This window comes from Thunnus albacares, chromosome 9, assembly GCF_914725855.1.
Source record: "Thunnus albacares chromosome 9, fThuAlb1.1, whole genome shotgun sequence".
NCBI lineage: Eukaryota > Metazoa > Chordata > Actinopteri > Scombriformes > Scombridae > Thunnus > Thunnus albacares.
This window is the reverse complement of record NC_058114.1, coordinates 35,026,128-35,050,332: the sequence shown is the minus strand read 5'-3', so window position 1 is coordinate 35,050,332 and position 24,205 is coordinate 35,026,128. Positions and strand designations below refer to the sequence as shown.

At 40.1% G+C, this 24,205-nt stretch overlaps 1 protein-coding gene across 1 annotated transcript; it reads right to left on the bottom strand.

Moving 5' to 3' along the window:
* Window positions 1-802: 802 nt before the first annotated feature.
* On the bottom strand, window positions 803-23,037 carry lmnb2 (lamin B2). Its single transcript, XM_044360844.1, has 13 exons — window positions 22,609-23,037; window positions 15,106-15,242; window positions 14,783-14,939; window positions 13,791-13,916; window positions 12,980-13,078; window positions 12,393-12,464; window positions 12,189-12,314; window positions 11,813-12,033; window positions 11,354-11,591; window positions 8,386-8,493; window positions 7,321-7,440; window positions 5,813-5,890; window positions 803-3,655 (listed from the first exon to the last, which is right to left on the bottom strand). The coding sequence occupies exons 1-13, from the start codon at window positions 22,819-22,821 to the stop codon at window positions 3,620-3,622; spliced, it is 1,731 nt and encodes a 576-aa protein (XP_044216779.1). The 5' UTR covers window positions 22,822-23,037; the 3' UTR covers window positions 803-3,619.
* Window positions 23,038-24,205: the final 1,168 nt, after the last annotated feature.

Below are 24,205 nucleotides of genomic sequence, written 5' to 3'. Positions count from 1 at the left end.
GACAGACAGACTCTTCCTGACTTTTATCCACAATAATAGTTAAACACATCTATATTTTACATCATTTGTCGTCATTTCCATTCAGTCACATGTGAAGCTAAAATTCTTGAGCGTCGGGTTTAATGAGTTACATCATTTCCATTCGCCCTGAAACATTTAGCCAAATACATATTTTCCAGTATTCAGAGGACACTCTGATCATATTTTGGGTTATTTAATGACGAATTCACAATCAGATTATCAAAAAATACAGATGCAAATAATCAATAAATAGTATAAACGCATTCTGCGAGTAGAAATGGTTCCTGTGCCTCTGAGCAGGACACAGTATGAATGCAGAATGCAAGTTTTTATTTAGGTGTTTGTTAAACAGGTAACAGGCTGCAGAGAGGAAACAGCTGCTCTAGCGGTGATAACTGTGCACCTTTAATAGTATTAGCACAGTGCACATGTGTGCAGACACAAACTCCATCAGAAGTTTCTACAGCTGTTAGAGCCGACTGACAGCTGATCCAGCTGTGATCATCAGAAACGTACGTCGCTTCACATGACGCTTCAGAGGAGAGGACGTCTCATATCTCTTAAAACAAATTTCCTCGTTTCCTCTCTCCTCGCATCCACGGTGGGAGGGACTAAGACACAAAGAAAAGACGCAAGCGAGGGAAACGTGGATGTAATTTAAGACACATGGGATGCACCCAGTGTGTCTGCACCATGGATGTATAAGAGCTCTTATAATACATCCATGGCCTGCACCATCAGGTCAACTTCAGCTTCGGGTGTATGAACAACCGACACCAAATGAGTATATGTAAAACGTTTATTGTGGGTACAAAAAGTAGTTCAACAACAGTTTATTATGAATGAATAATTAAGCCCCACCCCCACTTACACGAACAATACTAGGTCTCTGCTCCAGCAATTAAAACTTGGGTGCTTATGTTCAATATTCCTTCAGAGATGTGTCACTACAACTATCCTCCAGGGTCTGAGGTTTCTTTATTTCACCTGCCCTAAATATTGCATTCTGGTGTTTTTGGTATTTTATGATTTCTGTTAAGCTAAAAACTGGAAATCTATAACAAAATATATTGTTTAAAGAGCAAACTAATGTTCATGCATACTAATATGCAACAATTGCTCCAAAAAACAAAAAGCTTTTCATGTAGGAATACTTCAGAAGTAGTTTTTGATTTAACTGAAGCTTGATTAAGAGGGTCCATACAAAATTAAATTCTAAAAAAAACATGGAGTGACTGGTAAAATTAGCATTGGCATTAGCAAACTGGTGGCTATCACATATCAAAGACTTACAGTATAGACAAGAGCAATCAAATCACAGTATGTCTAACACTGCCTCACTTCATCTAATTCAGATGTTCAGTCAGTCACTTATGAAACTCAGAATGGTTTCCATATCCTTCACTCACCGAGTGAAGACTTTAAACTCTTAGAAGAACACTGCAGGAGTAGTATTCAGTGTTGTTTTATCACAATCCTGAAATATTTAAGCCCAGGAATCTATTCTTAACCTTCTCTTCAGGTCACAAACACCCAACCCTAATCACCCCAGAGTTCCTTAACACAAAATAATAAGTGTTTCATGTAAAACAAAGAGATTACATTGCCAAAAACTCTACAGGAAAATAACTAATAATGTAAAGCACAGCATACAAACACACAAGAAAAACGGAGTTTCCCAAAATGGCACACAAGGTTTGCAACAAGAGCAACTCTCGTACAATGTACTGCAATCCAAAAATAACATGAGAATAAAGAGATGGTGATAATGCAACCATCTGAATATCACCTCATGAACTGCATCATACAAGTGTTGCTTTCACTGTTTACCTTGTGTATACTTAAATGTTATGTCAGTTTATTATTTCAGACTGACAAAGCCAGTAAGATGGCTTTTCTTTTCATTATTTCAACGGCCAAACTGGGATCAACATACCAAACCCACATCCTCCAGGTAGAACTCCAGCCACATTTTGGCCATTCAGTGTTTTAAGATGCAGCAATGTTACTGAATTCTGGTTCCAGGAGAAACTTGGAGAAAACCTGGTGACTGTTATTACAACAATGCTAACATGTCTGAGAAACATTCCAACCCATAACCATGAGTTAACCATGTTTATGGCTGTAAACCTAATTATCTAACATCTCTTTGATGCAGGAGATGCATGTGGATCCATTCTTGTGTGACAGCTGTCATGGGTTCATCTCTCCACTCTGCCGTGTGGTTCCATTTCATGACATGATTACCAGATAAAGTTAAGTATCACTTTTCTTTTCTCTCCTGACCGTATACACACACTTCCTGTTTCTGGTCTGGTCTGCAGATTTGTATGCAGCTGCAGCTCATTGTCTTGATTCAGAGACTAAAGCAACCAAGCCTGAACACTACTTACTTTTTAAAAGGTGTTGCTGGACTGAATCTGAGCTGCAACAGCAGTGAATACTGAACTCACTGTCAACAGGAGGTGAGACACAAGACTGAAATACACTGCTCATGCTAGGTAACTGTTACAAATCAACTTATTCTATTTGGTGCAGGACTCCAGATTTTAGTGTGCACTAAACGTTTTCATTCCAATATAGTGTACTGTTCAAAATAATCTGATATTAACTGGCCACTACTGCTGACTCACCCCAAGTAAAACTGAGATCACATGAACTCACATTCCATTGTCGCTGTCTTTGAAGAAAGAAAGAACATGGAGGAAATGGAGGACAGAGATGAAGCAGAGAGAGGAAATGAACACAAAGACAGGGACAGCTTCAGGATTCTGACAGCCAGTCATGAGATGACCCAGTGTGTCCCAAAGGTCTGGAGTTCATTTGTGGTGGTCTAAGCTTTGAAGTCCAACACTTGACAACTGGCTGCAACCAGCAGTGGATTCACAGGCTAACTTGGGAAAACCACTTTTCTAGCACAATCGCACATTAGTGCATCATTTCATCAGGCTTTCCAATCAACTCAGTTTCATCTGCATTTCCATTCAGCTCTTTCAAAGAAAGACATCAATAGAAAACACAGAGGAAAATGTTAAGAGGGGCAAAATCTAACTGGGTAACCACACAAATAAATATAAATGGGGAACACATCAAGACCTCTTGGTCAAAAGGGTCTTGGTTACGGAGCTACATGGGGAGGTCCTTTACGTTGAAAACTATAGCAGGTTCTTTCAGTTTCTGTGCAATTGTTATATACTGTGTTCTACTGTGCATGAAAGATGAAACCAAAATGCTTACTGAAGAAGAATGAAAGACAGCCAGTGGAATCAATCATTGACAAGTAGAGTAATGTTAGTAGGGGTGGGAGTATTCAGTTACCTCACCACAGTTTCACTGAATGTTTGCATTCATCATCTTTGCATGATCCACAAACATTGGCATTGCAAGTCATGTTTAGAGAAATGACTCATATTAAAGCATGTCCAGAAATGTGGAGAGCAGTAAAAATAGTCCATTAGTCCAAAAATTCTAATATCTTCTTGAACAATAAAAAAAACATCAAATGATGAGGCAATGACCAGGATCATATCTGAGTGGCTCTGGAGAAAAAAGTAAAATAAAATGTGGAAGTCAAAGCCAACAACAGAATATGAAGACTTCACATGATGGCACACTCTCTGGATGACACCTTGCCCTGAAGAGGAAACAAAAATTCAGATCAGATTAAAAAAAAAATGAAAATCAGATTATCATTTAAAAAATGTATATGGAAACTTTTTATTTAAACTATGGTTAACTGTAAAGACAAGAGGTTTAAAAAAAATGAAATAATTTATTGAGGTCATTAATGATATAATGATAATGATAAAACTTCTGACAATATATCAAACATTTTTTGTTGTTCAACATGAAACATATTTGGCAACATATGTTTTAGTATTTCCTATCAAACTATCCTGGACATTAATAGCAAACATATATATTGAGGTAGAATAAATAAAAAAATAAATGATTTAAGAGTTCACTTCAAACAGTGAACTTTGTTGGAAATGACATCTTTAAAAATAATAACTGAAACAATTAATAAAACTAAAAGAATGAAAATGATGATAAAAAATAAAGGGATAAACATTAAACATACTGTGATATGAAATATGTGTGAACAGTGCTTCACATCTGTTTTAAGGCTTCAGATAATGTTTTCATGTGGATGACATGATAATTGTGGATAGGGCTGCGCGATTCAGGAAATCTCACGATTCAATTCATTCAAAATGATTCTTGATTCAAAATCAATTCTCAATTCAATATGTTCATAGATTTGATTCTAGATGTTTTGAGTTACTCTTTCCATTTGACTGCAGTAGACACTTTTATAGGTCTCAAAGAAAAAAAAAATCACACTCAGACACACACAGAGAGAGAGAGAGAGAGAGAGAGAGAGAGAGAGAGAGAGAGAGAGAGAGAGAGAGAGAGAGAGAGAGAGAGAGAAGAGAGAGAGAGAGAGAGAGAGAGAAGAGAGAGAAGAGAGAGAGAGAGAGAGAGAGAGAGAGAGAGAGAGAGAGAGAGAGAGAGAGAGAGAGAGAAGCAGGGGTCAAGTGAGCTAGTGAGTGGATGAGGAGAGACAGCGCTGATAACATTAGTGAGGAAGCTGGTGAATCAGATCAATAAAATGTTATTATCTGACTGTTTCACAGTGGTTACGTTCTAAAGCACAAGCGTCCCCACACACCACCGCTCAACCCTGCAGCAGTGGTAGTGAGAAAGCCGATGAATGAGAGGAATAAAACGTTATTTTCTGATTGTTTCATGGCGGTTACAAATAAACATGCCCACAACCGCACAAACCTGCGGAGGTGCGCTGCAACGCTTGATAATGGCTTTAGTCTTGTCAAGCTCCTTCTTCCCTTTGAGATAATAAAATCTTAATATGTCCAAATGATTGCCTTCATTGCAGATGGGGCAGGTTGTATTTGTTTTTCTGTCAAGTACTCTATTGCTTGTGGTCTCTCCATGACACACACTTCACTTCCTTCTTGCCCCTGGAGTTGGGTCTGGGCGAAAACCGGCACAACGTCATTGCGCCATCTATGGGATTTAACAAGCTAACTAATGTCAGGAAAAAATGGAAAACAGTGTTGTGGCAAGACTGAAAAATGTGAATCGATTCTTGGAATTTCTGAATCAATTCTGAATCAGCAGAAATGGAATCGCGATTCTAATGTGAATCGTTTTTTTGCGCTGCCCTAGTTGTGGGAATGTGTGAAGAACTTTTTTTTGTTGATAGCTAAAGTCTGAAAAGAAGAAAGTCAGACTAACAGTACCATGCTGGTCATTACACCACCTCATTCATCTCAATGAGACTACTGTGGTGGCAAAGCCGAGGTCATGAGGTTGAGATTGCAGGACCCCTCAGATTATTAGACATTCAATGTGACAATGTGTGGGCATAAACCCCCTTTTCATGACATTTTATTCTCCTACGCACCAGTTTTACAGGTGTGCATGACACTACAAACTGCTATGGCAAAAATGTTCTTAAAATATTGAGTCGTTTATTCAATTTTAGAATAAAAGGTATGTAAAAGCTGAATAAACATGTAAATGAAGTATCCAGCTGAAAATATATGCAAGTATTTGAGTGCCTAAAACTGTACAGAATAATAGTGTGAACACATGATGGTAAGTACAAAAACATTACACTAATCACAAAGACATGAGTGTGTTTCCCTAAAGCCAGTTCACTGATAGAAATGAACAAATATGTAATAAAAATTTAAAAAAAACAATGGTCTGAAGTAAAAGGGAAACAAAGCAAGAAAAAGTGAAATGTTGAAATGAGTATGCTTACTGTTTGTGCCTCTTCCTCTTCCTCTTCTCCATTTTCTACCTCCACCTGAGTCTTGGTTACACTCCTGCTGGCCACCTCCTGCAGGACAATCAGTCAGCCCACATGATTCAAAACAGACACACCACACTGCCACACTCAAGTGCAACCAAAGGAGAACTCATGGGATCAACATAAGACGTGGTTGTCCTAGCTTGCCACGGTAGTCGGTGTTACAGTGTTACACAGTGTTCAGGCATACACTGATTACATTACTTGCCCACTGCCCATACTGTCATTTTGCTTTTTTATAGAAATAAAACCCATTTAGTTCATTTTCACATATCAGCGCCCATGTTCATCAAAGACGGACACCACAATTATAAACTGAAAGTGTCTGCTCCGTGAGCTTTCACAGCAGCAGCAGAGTTGCAGCACAGAGTAGCGGAAGACATCTATCCTCCCTCCAGCTGTAAACACGTAGCTGCTAGCAAGCAGCTGCTCTGATGTCTCCCCAGGTCTCACTTGTTTTCCGCAGAAACTCTCCCACTCTGCCTGCTCAGCCTGCTCTCAGTTTTTTTCTCTCTGGATGGCAGATGGGTTGCTCCAGTTCTGTTTCTAAGCAGCTGTTGTCTTCTGGCTCATCCCAGCGTCTGTGTGTGCCGTAGACCAGCTCTACATGGAGGACACCCCGCCGGCAGCAGCCTGAAGCCCACCATCACTAACTCTTAGGTATGGAGAAGATCTAAAAGTCCAATGTTTGTTTTGGACTAGTCAGGTCTGGGGGTTAAGTGCTAAGTATCCAATACTAGTCCTAAAATGGAGTGTGTAGAAAAAGGGAAAACGAGGAAAGAAACAGAAGCAGATGGACTGATTCTAAAGACTAGAGAAATAGCTGGGAGGTGGGTTAGCTTACTGAGTTCACAGGCCTATTAGCAGACTAGCAGTTAGTAGGTCTCTCAGACAAGGCCTCGCCAGCACTGGTTTCTGCTCTCGAGCGGCAAGCTCTGTCTGGGCATTTCTGTTCAGTTTAGGTTGTCGGTGGATGGATCTCCAAAATAAAACCAAGCTTGTTTTCCACAAAAGTCCATGAGCTGGAAAGGTGTGAATATGTAGTTTGTCCTGAGTAGCACTTCCAAAAACTGGCATCTCTCGTGCTGACTCAACTTGCACCACTCATTCAACTGCTGTGCTCACACAGCTGAGCCTCATCACGTCATTAGATAACTCCAGTGAATGTGTGTGCACCTCACAGTGATATCCTTTTTATCAACACAAAGCTTAACCCCACCTCATTATTATCTCTCAGTGAAAACCTGACCTAAGTGTTTAGGAAAAGGGAAAAAGGAAAGGGAGGAACTATAACCCCCCTATCACTCCTAACATGTTATACATCAAAGTACACGCTCCACAGATATTGAGCTTCATCGACAAATATATCATCTTGTAAAATGTCCGGTGTAATCGATCACATCAAAGACACATAAAGGCAGAGGAAACGTGCATAATTAGTCATGCATGAATGTCATTACCTCGCCATCAGCATTGATCAAAGTGGTAATGATGTCATTTCCTGTGCCCCAAGAAGCCTGGCTCTTCCACAACAAGTCAGATGGTGGACTGTGGGCCACGCCAGCATCTGCAGACCACACCTGTATACATGCAGTGCAAGTTAATACTTCAAGTAGTCTTTCATACTACACATTTTACATTAAAATGGCCCAAATACAAAGACTCAATTTGTTTCTATGTGTCTGTATGTTTCTTGCATAAACTATTAAAGATTCTTGTGTGGTGAAAAATAAATATAACATGTAAAGGCCTAAAGAAGTGTTTGGACCGCTTTTATTCATTATATTATATTATCACTATATTTTTTTCACTAGACATGTGGTTGGATGTGTTTTGGCAGACGCATTAGTTACTAGCCTGTCTAGATAGCCACACAGCAGCTACAGCATTATTTCAAATCGGTCATATCTTTAGCTTCAACACTGTCAGAGGTGGCTTATCTCCCAGTACTATTTCTTTGGTAAAAAAAAAAAGTAGTTCCAACTAAAACTGTTCACACTGAGCTCTGTGATGTGGTTGGAAATACATATTGCTGTTGAATTCCTTAAATGTTTTTCAATTGGTTTGATTCTCCTCAGCTGTGGTGGCAGCAGAAAAGTTTGAAACACTACTACACATCACTTGGATTAAGTGTGAGAAAATAGTTTTTTGTGTGTGTTCTGGATTAAGTGACCCTTTTAGCTTGTATACAAAATTACACCAGCAAAGCAAAATGAATAATATAATTTTCAGAAAACATTTCAGCCCTTTCACACATTGTCCTCTACTTCATATTTCAAGATTCTATTATTATTATAATTTTACAACACAAGATTGTATAACAAAATGTAGTTTGTAGTCCCTTTATGCTACTCACAAAAAACAGAAATTATATAAATTGATTAATAAATAATAAGTCATAAAAATAAAACTATTTTTTATATTGGAGTGCAGAGGATAACTTGAGGAGTCATACAGCCTGAAGAAAGAAGCTGCTCTGTAGTCTGGTGGTAAGACAGTGGATACTTCTGTACTTCTGTTCTTACCGTGACTGACTGTCCAGCCTTGAGAACAAACTTTGGGGAGAATTTGTAGATGACCTCATCCCCGTCATCAACCTGTCTCTTCAACCTCCAGTTGCCCAAAGGCTGGTCCTGCAAAAGACAAGAAAGCTTAACATACAAGTATAGAATCTTTTAACACCCGCTCCAACACAAAATATTTCAATCCACATACACACACTTTTTTTTACTGAACTCATTGCAGACCTCAGTAAGCTGCTCTGTGTGGACTGTGTGACACTACTCATCATTTGCACAAAAGAAATATCTTGCTGCACACAGCATCAGATCATTTCGGCTTACTTTCCAATCAATTAAATGAACGATTATCACTAATATGTGCAGAAGTTCAGGCCGTTGAGGGTCCAAAAATGTGTTGTTCTCACCTGAAAACAAAGAAAATAAGCAGTGCATGGTGCCCAGGCTCCTTAGTACGTCACATGTATTTATCTATCTTGCCACCAACTGTTCAGCATATGTTATTCAAATTGAACAATAAGCAACCAAAACATAGCAACCAAAGCACATTACTGGTGCTTCTTTACTGGCTTTGCTTGTAGGAGTAGTTCAAGTGCTTTTTCCACTTTTTAGTAAATCCACCCATATCCTTATCCGTTTCTGCCACATCATGTTAGATCATGGAGTGCTGAAGCCTGTCCAAACTCTCATGAGTGAAGGCATGGAGACACCCTGGACAGGTTGCCAGTCCTTCACAGGGTCCACACACGCACAGACTACACTCACACCTACAGCCAATTCAGACTCCCCAATTCACCAGGCATGCGGGTCTTCGGACTGTAAGAGGAAACCGGAGTACCCTGACGATATATATTTCTAATTTCCTAAATGGCCGCTGTGAGGCTTCACAAGCTAATAGCCTTCTAAAAAAACCATAGCTAAGTTAGTAATTTACATGAAACCAAAGTTGAAAACTCATAGTTATTAAGGCTAGGGCCTTAATAATGTTTCTGAACATTTGAGTAACGTATCGTACATATGCAATTCATGTTTAAATGTGGATGATCATGGTGAAATAGTTGAATAGCTGAAATTTAATCAACTCAAGGAAGATCACGTGTTTTCTCTTAGACAAAGGATTTTTAATTTGTGCAGGAGAATATCTATCTCCACCCACACATGTCCATCCAGCCTTAATAATAACAGCGTACTGGCTACGCGCATCCTGCTTTTTCCTTTACATCTCCAAGGAGACGCACGTCGCGTCCTAAAGACTTCTGCCATTTTTAATTTTCTCCATGCTTTCTTTTGTATCACGTGATCTTCTAAGTTAGCTTTCCTTTTTCTTTAAGCTACGTGCAGTGTTGTTACTTCTCTGAAAAAAAAAATTATGTTGAAATTCTTTCACGCTTAGTATCTTGAAGTATAGTTTCGTTCAGCCGGGGAGATTATTTTTTTCGAGTTATTTAATAAGAAAGTCAGTCAGTCAAAGACTTCAATTAAAACGACCAGCTCTCTATGGATCAAGACCTCTTCAAAGCTATGTATCAGAAACAACCACAGAGATCAGCCTTTATCCTTCTTTGTAACGGTGAACCCTGTGGTGATTCTCTGAATCACCTGAAGAAACCGTAACAACACTGTTCCTTAAAAGGGAAACCCCGCTGCAGAACAGCTGCGGACAACAGCTGGAACTCCCACCGAGTCATATGAGGACAACGCCACACAAAGTAAGCTAAACAACGCTACTCCTGCTCTCCTACCTCATGATTAAGAGTTGGTGTTGTTTGAATTGAACTCTCTAGTTAATTTCTTAGAGAAGTTGGGCAGTTAAATTACCTCAAGGAGGAGGAGTGCAAGCTAGGCTAACTGTTAACTCATACAAACTGGCAGTTCCAACAATCATGTTGCTTAATGTTCTCTCGACAGCAAAACGGATTATATAACTCCCCCATCAGTGCTAGTCACTTGTTGACATGCAAGAGCTGTCTACATCAAACTGAGACATGTACTTTTCTCTCTAAATGCACTTTAATGCACTGTGCTGCTATCTTGAAACCACAGAGATACAGTTAGAAGCTACAAAGTACTGAGAGCTGAACACACAGAGGCTTTTAAAAACAGCTTTCTCTCTGGTCTCCACAGACAAAAGTCTCACAGCACAACACAGCTCGTTTGAGGGAAAGAAACAGGGAGAAGGGGGGTCGTCACAGGTTGGCAAGATGTCACTGCAAACTGCTGTGCAATGCATGCAAGGACACATTGCTGGTGGATTACTTTGTAACAAAACAGTTGCCACCATGATAACTTTGCAGAGTTGTATTATAAACCACTGTGCAGTGTTTTGGTGTCTGATATGTAGCTCCAGCTCAACATCCTGGATCATTTCTAATTGTCTCACTGGTACCTTAAACACACCCTCACCAACACAGCATCTTGCACTGTTTTAACACTGGAGTGTTTTGCAGCCTTAGGCCATTTTCAAACCTGTGTAGTTTATTCTGTTGACAGGGACTTTAGTTTGTTTTCTTCCTCGATTGATTCACACTGAGACCCTTTAGAGAAGTGGTCTCGGTCCATTCACAAACTATTTCTGGAGCAGTTAGTTTGTGGGAACATGATGTGATCTCCATCTAACCCAAATACAGGGCAAACTCTGCAAGTTTGAGTTAATTGGATGTGGATGAGCGAAATCAACAGTTGCTAGCAAAGCCACAAAATGAATCTGATTGGACTAGAAATAAAGTACCACTGGCTTCTTGATATTTGGGCAGATAGGATCTTCTTCCTGTGTTTACATTCTCGCTCCTGACCCAGACATGTCTGAACAATGAGAGGAGAGAATGTTCTCATCTGGCTTTCAGTGATGCATTTTGGTTCACCTGAATTTTTTTCTGTGTAAAAAGAAACTGAACCAAGGGGAGAAACAAGTTTGCCAGCTCATCTACTGATTCAGACCAGATCAAACCAACTACAGTTTTGAAAACTTACACACCTGCTCGGTATCATTGGTCAGTGTGACAGCGTTTCCATCCATGTCAGTGGGTGATATGGTGACTGCTCCACTTGCTGTGGCCTCTTCTGACACCAGCAGCTGTTCCTCTCCTCTTCCCTCCTCTGGCACATCTTTAGCCTCCACCTCCACTCTCTTCCTCTTGGAGGTGCGGGAGGAGGAAGATCCAGTTATCCTGGAGACAGTGACTCGAGCTGATGGGCTAGGGGACAACTTGAGTCTGGAAGGAAGCACACCAATCACCAGCAGGTTAATGGCATTTCACCACACCAAGCATGACACAGCAGGGTATAAGCTGCCAGAGGTTATCAGAAAGGACAGTCACTTAATGCCATTTATATGAGAAATTGGACAGCACTAGAGAGGGATGGAGTTTAATAGCATTGAAAATACTATTAAAATTGGAAATCCAAATTGGAATCCAGTATTGAAGTGTCGCACCTGTGCTCTTCTCCCTCCAGCAGTTTCCTGTATGCATTGATCTCCATATCTAGGGCGAGTTTCACATCCAGCAGCTCCTGATATTCACTGAGCTGAGCGTTCATTCTGTCTCTCAGTTCACTCATCTCTTGCTCTTTTCCCTCGATAGCACGGCGGTGCTTATCTCTCTCTGCTGAGAGAATTTCCTCAAGCTCTCTGATTCGATCCTCCGAGGCAGCTGCCTACAAATACAAACACACAAACATCTGACCAGTGTAACCAACAATTAGTACAGCTAATTAGCTTTACAATTCATGAAGTTGAAGGGCAAAATTACCTGAAACTGTGAGAGTTTCAGGTATTAGATTTGAGTGAACAGGTTGTCATAAAGCAATACCTGTTTCTGCAGGGCACTCAGCTGATATCCGAGGCTCTCTATTCTCATACGGGACTCCTGCATCTCCTCTCTGGCTGTGCTCATTGCCTTGTCATTAATCTCTGAAGACACCTTAGCATTATCCAACTAGAGAAAGACCAAGACACAATGTGTGTGAGTGTCAGTGCATCAAAAGACAAAAGGAAAAAATGATTTGCCTCTCACCTTGGCCTTGAAGGTTTGCTCCAGTTCTTCCTTGTAAAGAGAGACTTGCTCATCATGTTGCTTCCTTAGGTCCTGGTGGGATCACATAAACCTGATTTATGCTAGTTCTCAAATAAAATAGGTACATTACTAGTAAATTCAGGAAATTGCAACATAACCAAGCCATTTTCACAACACTGTTACTCTGCACCTCATGCTCATATCAAAAACTTAATTTTCATACTTTTTAAAGCTCTCTAAGAGCAAGTTTAAAAAAGGACCAGTTTCTGAATGAGTCACATAAGAAGTTTTAAGGTAAGTATAAGTTCACTTCTCTCCAACATGCAAGCAAAGACAAACACTAGAGAAAAGTATCACAAGACAGATTTGAAATTCAGGTTCATTCAAATTCATGGCAGTCACTGCTTCAAATCTGTGATGTGATTGGCTGTTTTCAAGCAATCAATAGTATACTGAAATTGAATATATTCTTGTACTCTAATATACTTTAATATATACCTTCTCCGCTGATATTACTATATGTTTATATCATTTTCTACAGACCTGTCCTACCACAGACATGATAACAACAGAAAACCCCAACACACCTGTAAAGCTTGTGCCAGTTTGAACTCATAGTCCTGTCTGACTCCAGAGTCCACCTCCACTATTCTCTGCTCTTGGCGACGCCGGGACTCACGCACCTCCTGAACACAAAGAGGAGGATGGGAGTGTAACTGGGAGGAAATTCTTTATGCCACAGAAATTTCACAGGTTGATCCATCTCTTACAACAATCTTTTTGCTTTGGATACAGATGACTCTATTCTATTCTAAATACTCTGCATACACAGAGGTTTTATGGTAGATATGCTTATGGCACACAAACAAACACAATTGTAACCTGAAGGATAAATGTTGGTTCTCAGCAGAAAAGATTAAAATATACTGAATCAATAGTTAATAAATAGCAGGATGTCTTTAACCTTGACCGGTGTTCATTTTGGCATTTATTTTAGTTTTAGCTTAAGTTGAAATTTTAAGCTACTTCCAATCTTACTGAATTCACATTTTATTCATTACATTAGGGATGGGCAGTATGCAACATTTATCATGATATGTGTAATTTTGTTCCTAAATTTGGGGTGGGGAATGCTCACACTACTAAACACATTTATTAAACAAATGTAATAACTTCATTGTATATGACAATGTTGAAGTCAGACTAAATAAGCAGTTTCCTTTGGACTCTGGTAATTTGTCATTATTTTCTATATGATTAATTTGAGAATGTTGACTATTAGATCACATCATGGAAAATTATTTGAAATTGTCAGCCATATGCATGTGTCATTGCCCTCTCACACACACACACACACACACACACACACACACACACACACACACACACACAACTTACCTCGTCAAACATGCTCTTCCTGAACTCCAGCTCTTCACTTAATGATTGACAGCGGTTCTCCAAGTCTACACGCATTAGTGTCTCTGCCTCTAGTTGGCGCTTTGCAACAGCATGGCTGTCCTCTGCCTTTAGATCAGGTAACACCATAAGCACATGGACAGTCAACAGACACTCCAACATACATTTAAAGTCCCACTCTACTAAAAAAAGATGTTATTCTTCTTGTTCCATCAGTTGGATGTTTGAGTTCACTGTGCAGAATGATGCATGTGCAGAGTTTGTTTTCACATTCATCTGCAAAAAGTGGGAAGTGTTCATCTTAAATCTGAGTTTGTACATATGAGCATGACTTGTGACATCACAACTAGTTTGGAATCAAACTCCAGTGCACAAACACTGAAAATAGACGTTACAGTGAAGTAGGAGACATCCTGTGTCCAGCAGCTTAACATTTTAAATGGAAAATATTTTCACATGCATAAAATTGGATATTTTCAATGAGGGAGAAGGAGGAGATGGGCTTTTAAGATTAGAAGAACTTTTTTGAGAAATTATGTGTCTTTATGCATGGTGACCTCTTCCTGACACAGAAATACTGTGTCAGGAAGAGGTACATACATGTCACCCAGTACAGCAGTGTGGCTCACTGATGTGTTTTTAATAGCTTTTGGACAACAACGGAGGTCTACAGCACCAAGGACTACGGTATATCAGACTTTGGACACACACACATAATACTTATATGTAGAATGAGCTTATTGTTGGTTTGGCTCTGCACAAGAAAAACGTAAAAAATGGCCAGGCTTATCCTTTTACACTGGTTTATGAAGGTTCCTGATGAACCGCACTACGGCCAACATACATGTTGCTTGATAAAGATGCCCCAAGAAGACTTTTAGGTTCTCTGAGGGGCGCTGAAGCTCAACCTTTCAGTAAAAGCGCACTCAAATTTTCATATTGGAAAATATTTTTTAAAATCCTAAAGTACACACCTTAGCCAGCAGGCTCTTGACATCAGCCAGCTCGGAGGTCAGAGCAGCATTCTGGCTTAGAGCTGTAGAAAGGGCAGCTTCACTCTGGTTCAGCTGGCCTTCCAAACCACTGGCCCTGGAAATTGCTGCTGCAAGATCACCATCCTTTTTCTTGGCACTGGAGCACATGGACAGAGGAAGAAGAAGACGATTATTGTCCCTAACTGGCCGCTGACCCTGCCCTTCCAAATGATTCAGATTCCAAATGCTTACCTGGTCCCCAAGCTAATCTAATCTCAAACAATGTTACCTGTGTGATAATTAGGTGTACTGTATCATATTACCTGCGTGTGGCTTCTTCTAGCTCAGCCTGAGCCTTGCCCAGATCTATCTGGAGCCTGGCTCTCTCTTTAGCAGTTTCATCCAAAACCCGTCGAGCATCAGCTAACTCTGCCTCATACAGAGACTTCAGGCCTGTCACCTAAAGAGAGGGACACACAAATTCATTACTAGATGGCTTAGCTAGGTGAACAAACTGTTGTGGGTGGGGGGGGGGAGGGGGGTTTGCAAGTTGTCTTCTATGACTTAACATCCTGGAACTAGATCGAAATTTATTTAGAAATGAGTGGTGAGAAAGATGCATGTTAAAATCGAGACTTATCTTAGACAATTCTGAATTGTTCACAGTTGGCAAAATTGCATATTCTAAACAATATTCTTTACCAGGGACTCAATCTCAAATTGCCCAGTGTCATTTGACCGAATTTCCAGTATGGTAAATGGTAAATGGACTGTACTTGTATAGCGCCTTTCTAGTCTTCCGACCACTCAAAGCGCTTTTTACACTACAAATCACATTCACCCATTCATACGCTGAATGGGTACAGGGGCTACCATGCAAGGTCCCAACCTGCCCATCAGAGGAAGCTAACCATTCACACACATTCACACACTGATGGCACAGCCATCAGGAGCAATTTGGGGTTAAGTGTCTTGCCCAAGGACACATCGGCATGTGGAGGAGCCGAGAATCGAACTGCCGATCTTCCAATTAGTAGACTAAGATAAAACCGGTAACGCCGCGATAACTTTGCAGTTGTAAAATCCTGTCTTTGAATATTACAAACTGCTATGCAGTGTTTTGGTGTCTGTGTCCCTTAAACACATTAATCTGTAGCTCCAACTCGATTTCCTGCACTACTTCCCTTGTAATTGTACAGGCCCAGCAGGCTGCCATGCCAATAAGAGCCCCCCGTTAGACCAAAAAAATATTTTAATAAATAACGCCAAATATCCATTCATTAGGAAATCAATAATCATTTGCGTTTGGCTCTGTGCAGCGCTGATCCAAAACGTGAGTCAACCTCTGTGTCGTTGCCTGGGAAACTCATTGTAGCGTAGCTACTTTAAGGAACAAGGCAGTGCGTAATGTGTGTACGTAGCAAGTATGAGAGAGCAACTGGCTGGAATGATGTGAACATGCATAGTAATGCAAAAGTAAGGGATACTACATTAAAGTGCCATGTCTCAGCTTCAGGCTTACGTCAATATAGAAAGAACTGTGTGGGAGATACAGCCCTTTTAAAACATACTGCTCAAGTTTATAGGTTCAAAGGTAATTGGACATTTGGCTACTAAATGCTTCTTGGGCAGACTGAGGTGGAGTTGTCTGTCAATATGAGGAGTAGAAGAGGTGTGAAGATTAACCCATACATATCAGAAAAAGAATACAAGAGTCAGAGTTTAAGCTACATCGATTAAAAAAAACAAACAAACAAACAAACCAAGACAAAATACTGAAAAAAAATCAATATGGCTGTCGTGTGTGTATGTGTGAGTGAGAGAGAGAGAACTTCAATAGTCAGCCACATAATCATTAATAATTTATGAAATATGGTGGGCATTTTCATAGTAAAACTGTTTCAACCACTGATATGACCCAAGTTCGACGCAGAATCAAGGTACATTAGGAATTTAAAGAACCAATTAAGTTAATACCAAGTTACTTTAATTGTAAATTAAATAATACAAAATAATGACATACTTATAATAATGGTTCCCACTCCCGTCTGATGCTATTCAATGACTGGCCAATAAAAAAAAACAGCAAACAGAGACACAACTTCCAACTTCATTATAGGACAATTAGCTCACACTAGATGTATTGGACATATCTAACAATTAAAACAAATGTTAATACAGTTTGACTGGTTTTATAAAAAAAACTTTCACTCCAACTTTCCAACTGTCAATATTTACTCACACAACTAAAATGCATTTGTACTCAGAGCAGGGAGTGTGGCTTATACAGTTCACAACTTTGATTTTGTTGGAAGCAGAGTAATTAGAGTCCTGCTTGTCCTGAATGTTAGCAACATTAGCCGCTACAGCAGTGCCCTCTGCTGTCTGACACACAGCTCTCAGCCTGCATTAACCAAGCAGCTGTTTCTTCCGTTGAAGATGCTAATTTAGCACTAGCATGAGCCTCAGAGTTATCCAGTGTATCTCTGTCCATGTTTACTGCTATTGGTGTTTCAACGGACATACTTTTCCGCAGTATTTATGATTTCATGTTCGAAATCCCCCGCCTCCCTCCCTCTTTCTTTCTCTCTCAACCCAACTGGTCAAGGCAGATGTTCTGCTTGAGGTTTCCTCTCATTAAAGGGGAGTTTTTCCTTACCACTGTTGCCAAGTGCTCATGGGGGAGTTGGTGGGTCTCTTTAAATTAAAGCGTACTGTCTAGACCTACTCTATGTGAAAAGTGCCCTGAGATGACTTTTGTTGTGATTTGGCGCTATATAAATAAAATTGAATTGAAATAAGACATAATTTATTGTTGATATGGGAACAGGTTCACACTATTCAAAAAGTAGAAATATCAAATCCTAATCACAGCTGAATCGAAATGTATCAGCTTTGAATTGCAGTGTAACATATACAAATGTATCTATTGTTTTTGTAATTGGATTGTGAACTATGTACATACATATCATATCATCTGAGAGGGACAGATACACCTCTTGTTCCTCTTGTTCTCAGCATAATACATATTTATTCAGATTTTTTTTGCCTGACAGGAAGTCAGCCATTTTGGATTTCTTGCTTCAATTTTGATTTTACAAACACATGTTTGAGACCTTTCGGATGTGTGAAAACTAACCAAACTTTGCATATATGCTTCAATTAGTATCAAAATTGGGCTTGGGTGTGGCATTTTGACTCCATGGTGTTCCTCAGCCTTGGCATTGATTCTACAAGTGCTTTCTAATGTGTCAGACCAAAATCTCCCATAGGTGTTCAATTCGGTTGAGATCTGGTGACTGCGAAGACCATAGCATATGATTCACATAATTTTCATACTCATCAAACCATACAGTGACCCCTTGTGCCCTATGAAGTGAGGCATTTTCATCCTGGAAGAGGATGACAAACAAACAATAGCTGCAAACAAGAAAATGTATCAAATTGGTCAAATTGATCACTATAAGCAGTTGATTCTTATAAAAGATTGTTTCTTTTTCTTAATTTCTCATGCAGATTACCATGTAATTGACATTTGTATATTTATTACATGAACATAAAGTAATGAAACGTGCAGCTTCGCTATGCTGAATTTTATTGACTGTTTCAAAATACAGTATAGCTATTTCAAACACTTTTTGTTTTGTTGCTGCATCTTGTTGGCTCGTTTTTGGCAATTTGTCATAAGCTTCAAGGAGATGATTTTTTTTATTGAGAGAAAGTGACTTTCTTTCTCCTGTCATGATTCCATTGTGCATGCCTCTGGCAGGCTGACGGAGAGTTGAACCAGAATCAACTTTTGGAGAAACGCAACCTGTAACACTGATGGCTTCCTGACTCATTTTAAAAAAGACTAGGACAAGAGAGAGAGAGAAAGAGAGAGAGAAGCAGTGGTCGAGCGAGCTAGAGAGTAGATGCGGAAAGTGAGCAGTGGTAGTGAGAAAGCCAGTGAGTGGAAGGAATAAAACGCTATTTTCTAATTGTTTCACGGCGGTTACAAATAAATAAGCCCACAACTGCACAAACCTGCGGAGGTGCGCTGCAACGCTTGATAATGGCATTGGTCTTGTCAAGCTCCTTCTTCCCTTCGAGATAATAAATCCAAAATATGTCCAAATGATTGCCTTCATTGCAGATGGGGCAGGTTGTATTTGTTTTACTGTCAAGTACTCCATTGCTTGCGGTCTCTCCGTGACAAACACTTCACTTCCTCCTTGCTCCCAGAGTTGGGTCCAGGCAAAAACTGGCACAGCGTCATTGCACCATCTATGGGATTTAGCAAGCTAAGGCATGTCAGGAAAAAATGGAAAACAGCATTGTGTCAAGACTGAAAAATGTGAATCGATTCTTGGAATTTCTGAATCAGTTCTGAATCAGCAGAGACAGAATCGCGAATCAATTTTTTTGCACACCCCTAATGGGATAAAGGTGATGACTCAGAACAAGTCCGCTACGGAGGTAGTCATAGCCGGCTGGACGTCTGTGTGAAGCTTCAGGATGGCTGGAATGGCTGGACAGGGTGCTGACGCTATTGTGTTACACATCATGCTGGGATGCTATGTAAAAGCACACACGGTGGCATTATGCCGGTTTTGTTCAGTGAAAAAAAAAAGCGAAGGTGGCTTAGTGATGGATCTCCTTTACAGCTATAATGCGGTATATCTGTATAAAAAAGTGAGAATATATGAGATGAGAGTATAAAACAGCCTCCGTAAAACTGCAATGATCACCCCACCGGTCGGCAAGACCAAGGTATATGTATTAACAGTAACGTTAGTTGGCCAAATTGCTAACACTATATTGGCTAACGTGCCAGACAAAAGACACTAGCATTAGCGTTAATATTACTTATCATAAACAAATCGATTATGTTTACTGGCTTGGTGCCGATGAGCCGAACACTTTTTTGACCTGTTAGCTTCCTTTGATAAAGTCGTGATTACTTTCTCGAGGTTCCAGGCTGTTTTTGGGTGGGTGAGCCCTGCATGCCTTGCAGTAGAGGAGAGTCGGCTTCTTCATTTATTCGACACCAAGCCAGTATATTTTCCATTTTTCAATAGTTGAAGCCGCAACTTTCTTTGCCGTCTTATTCGTCTTTATTTTGCTTGGTGGTGGTGTTGGTGACGGCCCGGGACTTAGGTAGGAAGCGCTTAGGAAGCGAACTTCACTGCAGGTGCAGCAGGAGTGCAACACCTCTGTCAGGTATCGTAGTGCGTAGTGTGAACAACAGCGCTGTTTGTGTTTGTGTGTCGAAATTGAAATTAAATGAATTGGATGAAAATAAAATGATGGCATAATGTAGAATTAGGATATTGACCTAAACTGGTAAAGATAAAATTATTTTTTTTTCGAATTTTTGGGGTTTATGAGCATTCTGAGATTTCTTGGGGCATTTTTGCCCTTGCCCCCCGCTAATTTCCGACACTGCCCTCCTCTATTCTTGATGATTAATGTTGTTACTTCTTCTTTAGAGTCTTTCCTGAAGATTATTTGAAGGTTATTCTGCATAATGTCCCACTTTTAGATCCAAGTTTGAGATGTATTCAGGAGCCCGTCTCTGGTGCTGCCACTTTCTCTCATAGAACACTTTATTTACATTGAGCTTTTTACAACAGAGCCATTTCTAAAATGCATTGCAAACACACACTAAAACAGGAAATGTAACAGGCCTATGTCATATGAGGAAAATGTAGGCTATGCAGGGCACTTTTTGAGCTGGGCATGGACTTGCATGATAGTGAAGATGAAAACAAAGACAAAGATGACTAGAAGTTGAGTTGATTCAGTGGATTCACATGATCTGAGTCAAGTGATTCACATGTTTTGTTATTGTAGAGGTGTTTTTGGCATAGGTTTATTTTATAAATAATTTAATTCAAAACCAATACATAGGCTAGATAAGACATGGGGTTAAAAACATGTCCCCCTTGTTTATTTTCCTTGAATAAGAGTGCATTGATGTTTCTAATAAAGCAATACATTAAACATCATTGTGGCATGTCTTGATACACCTTACAGTGAAGGTGTCAATAAATAAATTAAAAAATAATGAATAAGGTCTTGTGATTCTGAATTTAAAAGTTCTGATCAGTCAGGAATAGGCATGGTTTTACATATTAATAGCTATAGAGACGATGTGGACTAAAACACACAAGAAGCCTAATTCTGATTTACAATAATTCACTACATGTTTACAATGGGGTAGGCAAACTCATTAAAATATGCAATAATTAAGATCAGTGTCTATGATGGAATTGTGGCATTAGAATGTGCCAGAGATCACCAAATTTTGGCTTTTACATCCAAATTTTTTCTCCGGGGGTGCATGCACCCAGACCCCCTAGCTGGCTACTCTTTCCCACTGGCTGGCTGCTACATATCCTTGTATGGATATGCCCCACCCTAGTGAGCCTCAAAAACAGAAGGGCGGGCCGCAGTTCACAAAAACAGAGGAAAAAAAGTTGTAAAGTTTTGGAACAAAGTACTTATCAGTCCACAAGTACTATGGACTGATGAAACAAAAATCAACCTCTATCAAAATGATGGAAAGAGAGAAGTCTAGAGAGAAAAAAGGGAACAGCTCATGACCCAAAGCATAGCACCTTATCTGTCAAACATAGTGGTGCTTTCATAATGGCTTGAGCGTGTATGGCTGCCAATAGAACTGGCAAACTGGCGTTTATCGATGATTTCACTGCTGACAGAAGCAACAAGATGAATGCAGAGGTATACAGGAGTATTCTGTGTGCTCACATTCAGCCAAATACATCAATACTAATTGGAACACATTTCATCATTCAGCAGGACAACTATCCTACACATATGGCCAAGGCAACCAAAGAGCTTTTCAGGGTGAAGAGGTGGAATATCCTTGACTGGCAGATTCAATCACCTGATCTCAATCCCATTGAACTGCATTCCACTTGCTGAAGACCAGACTAAAGGCAGAGAGAGCCCACAACAAGCAAGAGCTGAAGGTGTCTACAGTGAAGGCCTGGGAGAGCATCACAAGCATGAGTGGGAATGTCTAGGCACCCCAGTGTTTCCCCTACCATAGTCTTGGAGGGGCAGCCCACCCTCCCCCAAAGGGACCCCTTGCCAAAATATCACCAGTAAATAATGATCCAAATCATGATATTACAGAAGATATAAAATGCTGCTAGGAAATTGTTGATGGCTCCAAGTGTTTGTCTTTCTGCACACACATAAAGGAGAGCATTTCTATTTTAAACAATTTACTTTGCAAAATGACAACCACCAGTTTCAGAAATAAAGTCTTTAGGCAGGTTTTGCTGCTGAGTCTTGGAACCAAGACAGACTTATGTGCGGTAGCAAATACAACGACATTAAGCTTTGACCTAGCGTTTGCCGTAAACTAAAGTAAGCTATGCAAGATGAGAAATCTTAGGTCATTTATAAATTGGCGCGCATAACCACCCGCTCAATCCTCCCGGTCTAGTTAAACGATTTAACACAGTAGGGAATGCACTAGCATCTGTATATCAACGCTATCAAAGTGGTTAAACGAATGTAGCAATCATCTTTGCGTGAGCAACGTTACCTGGTGAGTTAACTGGCTGTGAACACAATATTCGAAATGGCTGGTCAGTTTACACGTTTTTATGGCCAGTTGCCACCCACGTTGTGTATCGTAAATGATTGCTTTGTAATCATTTATGTCGATAAATTCGATGACATTTATTGTTTAAATAGATCCACTTTAAGACTTATTGTTCCATCAAGTGATCTGATGCTGTGAGGCTAAGTTACATGTGGATAAGTGCAAACCTTTCAACCTGCTGCTCGACTATGTTTTTGTAACTCACCTCTCTAGTAGTCACCTCCTCCTTCTCAGACACTTTGACCATCAGCCGATCGTTCTCTAGCTCCAATGACCGGACACGGTCGATATATACTGCCAGCCTATCGTTAAGGTGCTGCAAATCTTGTTTCTCTTGTAAGCGAGAGATCCGGGTCGGGGAGAGAGGTGTAGAGGCCGCCGGCCGGCCAGCTTCACGGCTTGGGGTAGCAGTCGCCATAACGATTCTGTTAAAAATCCTGAGTTTGCTTCACCGCTCAGTGAGCAATAAAAAACAGTGTCTGCTTTCTTCGTTAAATGAGGACGCACAACAGTTTATATTCTTAATTAACGCTTAGGTGCCAATCAATGAGTCGTGTGGTCATGTAATGTCTCCGAGAGTTGCCTTACAAAGTGTGGTTCCAAGATGGCCGACACCGCTATCAAGACCGCGCCAAAAGCAGAGAACACTTCCTGTCTCTTCTTCTTCCTCTTGTTGTTTTATGATGGTTGGCATCCAGCTTATTGGTGCATTACCACCACCTTCTGCTCTGGAGTATGGATCAGACAAGAAATTTACAATCTAAATTCCTTCAAAAAAACAAAACTTCACACACACACACACACACACACACACACACACACACACACACACACACACACACACACACACACACACACACACACAGACACACACACACTTGAATCGCTTGAATAACTCGATGTATTCTTCTTTCCAATTTTAATTCCTGCTCTGACGCCATTCTAGCCATCCTGGTGTTTCCCTACCATTTTCAGTGTTTTTTTTAGTGCACAGTGCCCCAACCTTAACCTTGTCAACACAGTTTCTCTCTCCTGTGTCCACTTGGAGGGTCCTTCGTAACTTTGACATTCTTTTGAATTTGATATAGATTCCTCATTTTCCCCTCTCTGTCCCAAGTTCTTGTCACATTTGGTTGTTTTTTTCCCAGATTACACATTGCTTTACTGATATGAATTTGCATTTCTATATTTCCTTTCTATAAAGCCCTCTTTGTCATCTCATCAACCCTCTCATTCCCCCTCTCCCCTACATGAGCTGGAACCCACGTAAATTTTACCTGACCCCTCTGATTTGCTATTCTTGTGACTGACTGACGGACTTCATATAATACATCTTGACGGCTGTTTGAATGGAAAGACCTTACATTTGCTAAGGCTAAGGATGAATCTGAGCATATCAATACCTTATTTTATGTAGTTTTTTTTCACCCATTGTAGTGCAACCAACACTTCCAACATCTCCACTGTGTAAACCCCTAAGTTATTGGATGTTCTTCTGTTGATTCCAATTCCTTTTGCTGGTATTGCCACCCCAAATCCTCTCAATCTTGTCTCAGGTTTTTTAGCACCATCCGTATAAATCTGTGTAAACTCACTATACTCTTTCATTTCATGATAGTTGAATGCACTTACAAAATCAATTTCATCATTTTCTTTCCTTTTTACAATACCAGCCTACATCAGGCCACACAAGCATCCATGGAGCCACCACCAGTTAAACTACTGAAGGGCTTATCCTCAGATCAAACACTCCAAATTCTTTTGCAATATCATTCCCTACCTGACCAAAGTTATCACCTTCC

Excerpts from the sequence above, each read along its gene's own strand:
- lmnb2 (XM_044360844.1), bottom strand. The coding sequence starts at position 22,821 with ATGGCGACTGCTACCCCAAGCCGTGAAGCTGGCCGGCCGGCGGCCTCT. Across the intron at positions 7,441-8,385 it reads AGGCTGGACAGTCAGTCACG|GTGTGGTCTGCAGATGCTGG; the intron begins GTAAGAACAGAA and ends GCATGTATACAG. Across the intron at positions 5,891-7,320 it reads TGATCAATGCTGATGGCGAG|GAGGTGGCCAGCAGGAGTGT; the intron begins GTAATGACATTC and ends ATTGTCCTGCAG.